This window comes from Erinaceus europaeus, chromosome 14 (genome assembly GCF_950295315.1).
Source record: "Erinaceus europaeus chromosome 14, mEriEur2.1, whole genome shotgun sequence".
Taxonomy (NCBI): Eukaryota; Metazoa; Chordata; class Mammalia; order Eulipotyphla; family Erinaceidae; genus Erinaceus; species Erinaceus europaeus.
The window spans coordinates 24,270,088-24,278,434 of record NC_080175.1 but is presented as its reverse complement, the minus strand read 5'-3'; the positions used below and the strand labels follow the sequence as shown (position 1 = coordinate 24,278,434).

At 37.8% G+C, this 8,347-nt stretch overlaps 1 protein-coding gene across 1 annotated transcript in view; it reads right to left on the bottom strand.

Moving 5' to 3' along the window:
- The window catches only part of CFAP43 (cilia and flagella associated protein 43), a 114,242-nt gene that overhangs the window by 104,515 nt on the left and 1,380 nt on the right, over positions 1-8,347 (bottom strand). The window contains exons 2-4 of the mRNA XM_060171372.1: positions 6,940-7,193; positions 2,240-2,336; positions 147-314 (exon numbers count right to left, since the gene is read on the bottom strand). Coding sequence (XP_060027355.1) covers positions 147-314; positions 2,240-2,336; positions 6,940-7,193 — 519 coding nt within the window. The remainder of the gene's footprint in view (positions 1-146; positions 315-2,239; positions 2,337-6,939; positions 7,194-8,347) is intronic.

Here is an 8,347-nt window from a genome sequence, read left to right as displayed (position 1 = left end):
TTATAATTAGAGATATGTGTAAATATACATATGTATGTACATATATGTATATACATGTATATATAAGATCACTTAATTCACTGAATTACATTAAATTCATGTAAATGAATACTACTGACTTAGTATATAGTAATTAAGCCTCTTACTTTGCCTTGAGAAAATGTTCCTGGTTACTTCTTTCAATGGTCCACACAGTCACTGCACTTGAACTTGACAAGCACAGTTGGTGCCAGTTCATGGGGTTAAAAGATATCTGGCTTACATCCACACCAGGTTGTGACTTTTTGCACAAAATGATATTTGATTCCCAGTTCCTTAGAAGAAAAGAAGATCTGGTAAAAGACTATTCATTTGAATTTCCTGTCTTCAGGACATGTATCTAATTATTTGGAAATGATTTGCATAAAATGAGACTTTATTATATCGTTTAAATAATCTATAACATTAATGCATCATTTAATTAACTGATGCATTTTGTTTGGCTATAGTATTCTAAGAAGGTAAAATATTGCTTTAATATGCAGTAATTAGGGCAGGGGGGTAGATAACATAATGGTTATATAAACAGACTCATGACTGAAGATCTAAATTCCCAGGTTTTATCCCCACACCACCATAAACCAGAGCTGATCAGTAATCTGGTCTATATATATATATATATGTATATGAAAAAAACAACAACAATTAGGCACTTGAAAATATTACTCTACCATACACTGCTGAGGCTGGTTTATATTTCCTGTTAAAATCTCAGCTCTCCAGGGCCTTATACCACTATGGAAAGATAGAAACAGGCTCAGGGTATGAATCAATCTGCCAACATCCACGTCCACTGGAGAAGCAATTACAGAAGCCAAACCTTTCACCTTCTGCACCCCATAAAGATCTTTAGCCCAGGATGTGAAGGCGATCTGATTGCAACATCTGTCACCCTATTGATCGCCAGGGTTGATTTGGCTGATCTGGTTGGCAAGGCGGGTGTCCCCTTCCTCCCTCCCTGCTCCATGTGCATCCCTCCCGAAGCTGCTAGCTCAGTTGAAGAGGACAGCCTTCCCCGAATAGAGACGGACTGGTTTTTTGGTTGAGGCTATATGAGTAGCTGTGCATCCCTGCTAGAACCTCCAAGAAAGCTCCAAAAAGACCAGAGACATAACATGTTCACAGGTATTTCCTACATAGCTGACAAATGTGGCAAAATGCTCCACCTTCTGAGCATTTTATCATTTATCACTCTAATGTCTCTAAAAATAACTACTTCAAACTGAAATCTTATGTAACAGACACTTTAACTTCAATTAAATGCAAAGAGCTCAAAGGTACAATTTACTTTAAGAGAAAAATCAACTTTTTGTATTTATTAAAGTATTAGTTTCCTGACAGAATAAGTATTTTTTAATATTTATTTATTTATTCCCTTCTGTTGCCCTTGTTCTTTTTTTTTTTAATTGTTGTAGTTATTATTGTTGTTGTTGTTGATGTCATTGTTGTTGGATAGGACAGAAAGAAGTGGAGAGAGGAGGGGAAGACAGAGAGGGGGAGAGAAAGATAGACATTTACAGACCTACTTCACCATTTGTGAAGCGACCCCCCCCTTGCAGGTGGGGAGCCGGGTTCTAACTGGTACCCTTACACCTGTCCTTGTGCTTTGTGCCACCTGCGCTTAACCCGCTGCGCTACCGCCCAACTCTCCACAGAGTAAGTATTTTATTTTTCTTCTTTATTTGATAGGACAGACAGAGATTGTGAGGGAAGAAGAGGACAGGACAGGTCAGGACAGGGGAGGAGAGGTGAAGAGGGGGGAGGGGAGGGGAGGGAAGGGGAAGTGAGGAGGAGAGGAGATAGAGAGGAGAATATAGAGAAGAGACCGAGAAACACCTGCAGTACTTGCTTCACCACTCGTGAAGCTCCCCCCCCTGCAGATGGGGAGTGGGAGCTTCAACCTGGATCTCTGTACATGTGTGTTTAACCAGGTGTCACCACGTGGCTCCTTGAGAATAAGTACTCTAAGGCCTGAATAAAAAGAGAAAGATGAAATAAAAATACACTCTCATATAGATTTTGTCTCATCAAATTTCAGACCCAGTAGTCACAATTATATTAAACATTAAGATCTGTATTCCATCAATTCTTTCCTGTTTCAGTATTTTTCCTTGTATAGCTACTTTGAGAAAAACAATCCAGAAAGACAAAATTAAAATGTAGCCCAATAAGAGGGACTGTGGAAGATACTACAACTTACCAGAGGGTCAGTTCAAATTCTGGGAGAGAGGAGTAAGTCGCCAAGTAGGTGCCACAATAACTGAATGAAAGTAAAGTGTAGTCCAGAAGAATATTGCCTACAACATAAAACCCATTACAAGTACTTACTTATCATGGTCACCTTAACTATAGCCTTGTTCATTTCTCTTATTTAATGATCTTCACACAATTCAAAATAACTTTGTTCTTGGCCTAGGAGTGCCTAGTTGATCAACTAGGAGTGCCTAGTTGATCTCTAAGACTACACTAGAGGGTAGGAGAGATAGTATAATTTAAGCAAAAACTTGTACGCCTGAGGCTCTTAAATCACAGGTTCAATCTCCCATACCACCATAAACCCTTGCTCTGTTTTAAAATAATAATAAAATAAAGGGGCTCGGAAAACAACATAATGGTTAGATAGCAAAAGACTTATGCTTGAGTTTCCAAGGTCCCAGATGTTCAATCTCCAGCACCACCGTATGCCAGAGCTAAACAGTGCTCTGATCTTTCCCTCTGTGTCTTTGTTTATCTTTCTCTGATTAAAATAAAATATTAAAATAGAAAAGAAACAATTTTAAAAAGTAATGTCTATAAATAAGACTATATAAGAAAACTCAGAATTTTTAGAAGACCTTAGAGTAAACTGAGACCAACAGGCCAATTTCTAGACTTTCAGGGTTTTTAAAAATATTATTTATTTATTTATAATTGGATAGAAACAGAGAGAACTTGAGAGGAGTGGGGGAGATAGAGAGGGAAAGAGACAGAGAGACATCTGCACCTTTGCTTCACCATTCATGAAGCTTTCCCCCTTACAGGTGAAGACCAGGGTCTTGAACCTGGGTCCTTGCACACTGTAATGTGTTTGCTTAACCACCTAGTATTCCCACCACCACCTAGCCCCTAAACTTAAATATATGTATATATAGTTTGTTTTATTTTAATGAGGGGGGAGGGAAAGAGAGAGGGAGAGAGAGAGAGAGGTCCAGGAGGTGGTGCAGTGGATAAAGCATTGGACTCTCAAGTATGAGGTTCTGAGTTCAATCCCTGGCAGCACATGTATCAGAGTGATGTCTGGCTCTTTCTCTGTCTCCTCCTATCTTTCTCATTAATAAATAAAATAGAGAGAGAGAAAGAGAGGCATTACTCAGCTCTGCCTTGTATTGTGGAGGAATTAGACCTAGGACTTTGGAGCCACAAGCATGAAAGCCTTTTTGCATGATCATTATGCTATCTCCCTCACCCTCAGTTTCTAGACTTAAATGCAGTACTAGAAATACTATAACATGTATGTCCAAGCATGACTGAAATGAGCCTAGAATCATAAAGTATTCCACAGGTATATAAAACATTCTAATTAGAAAAGTTATTTAAAAAAAAAAACAACAACTTCAAATCCCTAGGGGAGTTGTGATAATTCAAGGTTATTTCCCTATCTCTATACCTTGCACCGAAATGGCTCCTTGCTTAATAAGCTCTAGGGACCACAAATGGCCTCTATGTTAGACCTCTTGGAACAAGTATAAAAATCTCAAGATGATATTTATCTGATTACTCAGGTCTTAGGAGGTCTCAGGTTTTTTAAAAAGATCATAACTGCTAGACAGAATGCTGTTGTTGGCTGTGTGTGTCTGTGTGTGTGTGAATGAAGATGGTACTATAGATAGAATCTTTCTGGGAAGTACTATTTGAATAGTTTATTGTTTTCTAGGCTATATTAAATAGATATAATGACTAACAAAAATTTAGTATTTTGTATTACGATCAAAGTGAAATGGGATAAATACCAGGAAACAGTTATTGATTGATAGTACTCTCTTGTAAATCATTTCCCCCAATAAACTGATTTTTAAAAAATCAGTAAATGGGGGGGCCAGGCAGTAGCACAGCGGGTTAGGCACACATAGTAAGAAGTGCAAGGATCTACCAAAGGATCCCTGTTTGAGCCCCCAGCTAAATGGGGAACTGCAGGGGGGTTGCTTCACAGGGGGTGAAGCAGGTCTACAGGCGTCTGTCTTTCTCTCCGCCTCTGTCTTCCCCTTCTCTCTCCATTTCTCTCTGTCCTATTCAACAACAATAACAACAACAACAACAATGATAACAAGGGCAACAAAAGGAAAAAAAAAAAGACTCCAGGAACAGTGTATTCCTAGTGCAGGTACTGAGTCCCAGTGATAACCCTGGAGGCAAAAAAAAAAAAAATAGAAAGAAAGAAAAGAAAGAAGAGAAAAAAAAGAAAATGGATAGAACTTTTTGTTTTTTGAAATATTTTTAATTTTTAATTATTTTTATTTATTAATTAATGAGAGGGGTAGGATGAAAGAGAGAGAAAAAAACACAAACCAGACATCACTCTGGTACATGTGCTGCCAGAGATGAAACTCGGGACCTCGTGCTCGAGAGTCCAATGCGTTATCCACTGTACCACCTCTGGGACCACAGGATAGAACTGAGTTTTTTGGAACATGTTTGGATAACCTGTAGCTTTCTTATTTGGGAATGTTTCTTTTCCATTGTTGCAGTGGGATGTTTATCTCTTTTATTTTATAAATGCTTTCAAAATATTTGATTTCAAATATTTTTCTAATTTCCCCTTCTCATGGTATATTTAATGTCCTTACATTTTAAATGTGTATATAGTCAAATGTGTAAATGTTTCTACTTTCTGTGAAAAACTTCTCTCCATTCTAAAATCATTTCCATATTTAGCATTTTCTTCTGCTTCTCAAATGTTAGTTATATTGAACTTTTATCTACATCTGGTACATGTTTTGATGTACAGTATAGCATAAATACCTAATATTCATGTTGATGCTTTTATTCAATTCCTTTTTTAATGGCACTGCTAGTGCATAGTGTATTTTTATCATTTATTTTTATATTTATTTTTAATTCTTTATCATTTTTATTTATTGGATAGAGACAGTCAGAAATCGAGAGGGAAGGAGAGATAAGAGAGGGTGAGAGACAGAGAGACACTTGCAGCACTGCTTCACCACTCAAAAAACTTTCCCCCTGCAGGTGGGGACCTGCTGCTTGAACCTGGGTCCTTGCACATTGTGACATGTGCACTCAACCAGCTGTGCCACCACCCGGCCCTATTTTTGTCATTTATGTATTCCAGTCTGTCTCTAGTTTCAACTCCTCCATTGCTGCCTGAACCAATATCATACACTCAATTTCTATAGTCCTGTGATACTAAAAGAACCCTCTAGACTGTCATCATTATCTTTCAACTTATTCCTGTTCTCTACTTTTCCTTTTTCCAGATGAACTTCAGAACCATTTTAGCACTCCTGGCTCTCTAAGACAGAGTTTATCTCTAAAATAAACCTATGAATAACTTTCTGTGAAAAATATGAGTGGTATTATCACCAGCCAGGCTTTCTCTTGAGAAATGTATCTATATTTACATATCTTAAACCAAGGTGATTTTTTTTTTTGGATTTTAAGTATTTGCACATTCTAATTATGTGAATATTTATTTTGAAACCAGCACCTTACTGGGCATCCTTTTATTAGCCCTGGTATAGTATTGCATCACACATAATCTCCTTTCCCATAGTTATCATTTTGTTCATTTTCATCTTATTTGCATTAACTAGAACTTCCAGGCTGATATTAAGTAACTGGTAATAAGAGGTACATTTCATGACTTACCTAATATTATTTAAATATCTTTAACATCTTGTTATTCAACATGAATGTTGGCAGTTGGTTTTAAATGGCTTAGACAATTCTATAGACAAATAAGCAGGCTAAAGAAATTGTAGAAATGGCACATTTTACAATGCACAAGTACCTAGGTTCAAGCCCCTGGCCCCTACCTGCAGGGAGAAAGCTTCATGAGTAGTAAAGCAGGGCTGCAGGTTTCTGTCTCTTTCCCTCTCTCTATCTCCCCCACCTCTCTCAATTTCTCTTTCTCTATTCAATAATAAATAAAATTAAAAGACTTTTTAAAATTGTAGAAATGGAGGATAGTTATGGTCCATATAGATAGTCCTAACATATAAACAAGTTCTATTTTAAAAGCTACCTGAATCTGTCATTAATACAAATTTCTCCACAATTGAAATGTTTTATATTAAAACAATTTTTTGGTTCATAAGATCACAAAACTAAGGCCACTCTCAGCCTCTCTTGAGCTTTCTGTCCATAATGTGTTAAATGAGGGCATTCTGAGCCTGAAGTCCTATTAGACATACATTAGCCAGGGTGGGAGAGGTAGAGTGACGGTTATGTAAAAACACATGCCTTAGGTTATGTAAAAACACATGCCAAAGTCTCTGGTGAAATCACCAGCACCACTATGAGCCAGAGCTGAGCTGTGCTCTGTTAAAGACAGATAAACAGACAGATAGATCAAGTGACACTTGAATTGCAATTCAATCTATAGAGAACATAACCCACTTAAGTAAATCTTCTATGATAAACTTGATTCATTCTTTTAAAATGTGCATTTCAAAAGATAATAATAAAGCCTATCTTAAGTAAGGAAGGATTTCTTACTTTTTTAAAAAAACTAGAGCATGGCTCAGCTCTGGTTTATGGTGGTGGTGAGGACTGAATCTAGGATCTCAGAGCCTCAGGCATAAAGGTTTTTTGCATAGCCATTATATTGTCTTCCCAGTCTAGAAAAACTAAATTTCATCACATCATATAACAAAATCCTTTAACAGAGGAGTCTTGGCAGAATACCTTTTAATTTAGTCCTTCTGGTCAGTCCAGGGAAGTTGTATATATAGATGACGGGTCTTAGCCTCCGGTCAGAAAAAGCCACAACTTCATAAGGAATGTTAGTTGTCATGACGCCCACAATTCCATTCATACACTGGAGTACAGTCTTTTTCTTGGTTTCAATATTAATAAATATTATAAAATTCCCACAAGGATAGCAAATGGTGCTGTCGTTGACAAAATGAACATGCTGCTTAGGGAATCCTTGCACCCATCTTCGGGAAAAGATATGTCATTGTTAGCATAATACATTTCAAATACAAAGCAAATAGTTCACCCAAATTTTTGAAGCATGCCTATTCCATTTTCACTCCCCCTTCCACCCCAATTTGTAAAAATAAGGGAACATATATACCATCTATACACCAGTTTTAGTCTATGCACTAAAGACTTGAATGTAGTTTATCAAGAAGTACCAAGAATTTTCTTTGGAATTTTTTTTTTCTCTCCACCAGTTATCCTTGGGGCTTGGTGCAGACACTAGCAATCCAGTGTTCTGATGGCTCCCCCCCCCCAGTTTATTTGATATTTGATGGGACAGAGAGAAATTGAGAGGGGGAGGGGAGATAAGAAGAAAGACACCTGCTTCACTGTTCCTGTAGCATCCCCCCTGCGGGTGAGGAGTGGGGACTCAAACCTGGGTCCTTGTGCATGGTAACCTGTGTACTTAACCAAGTGTGCCACTGCCCAGCCCCCTGAAGACATTTTACAATGAACCAAGTTCTCTGGTTAAACCTGAGAAAGTCTCAAAAAGATTTCTGAGGAGAGTCGAGTGCAGCGGGTCAAGCAGCGCACGTGGCGCAAAGCTCAAGGACCCGCGTAAGGATCCCGGTTGGAGCCCCGGCTCCCCACCTGCAGGGGAGTCGCTTCATAGGTTGTGAAGCAGGTCTGCAGGTGTCTAACTTTCTCTCCCCCTCTCTCCAATTCTCTCTGTCTTATTTAACAACGACGACATCAATAACAACAACAACAATAATAACTACAACAACAAAACAAGGGCAACAAAAGGAAATAAATATAAAAATTAAAAAAGAGAGTGAAATAAGTCAGAAACAGAAGGATGAATATGGGATGATCTCACTCTCAGGCAGAAGTTGAAAAACAAGATCAGAAAAGAAAACACAAGTAGAACCTGAAATGGAACTGGCGTATTGCACCAAAGTAAAAGACTCTGGGGTGGGTGGGTGGGTGGGGAGAATACAGATCCATGAAGGATGATAAATGACATAGTGGGGGTTATATTGTTAAATGGGAAACTGGGGAATGTTATGCATGTACAAACTATTGTATTTACTGTTGAATGTAAAACATTAATTCCTCAATAAAGAATTAAAAAAATATTAAAAAGAAAGATTTCTGAGGTGTTGAA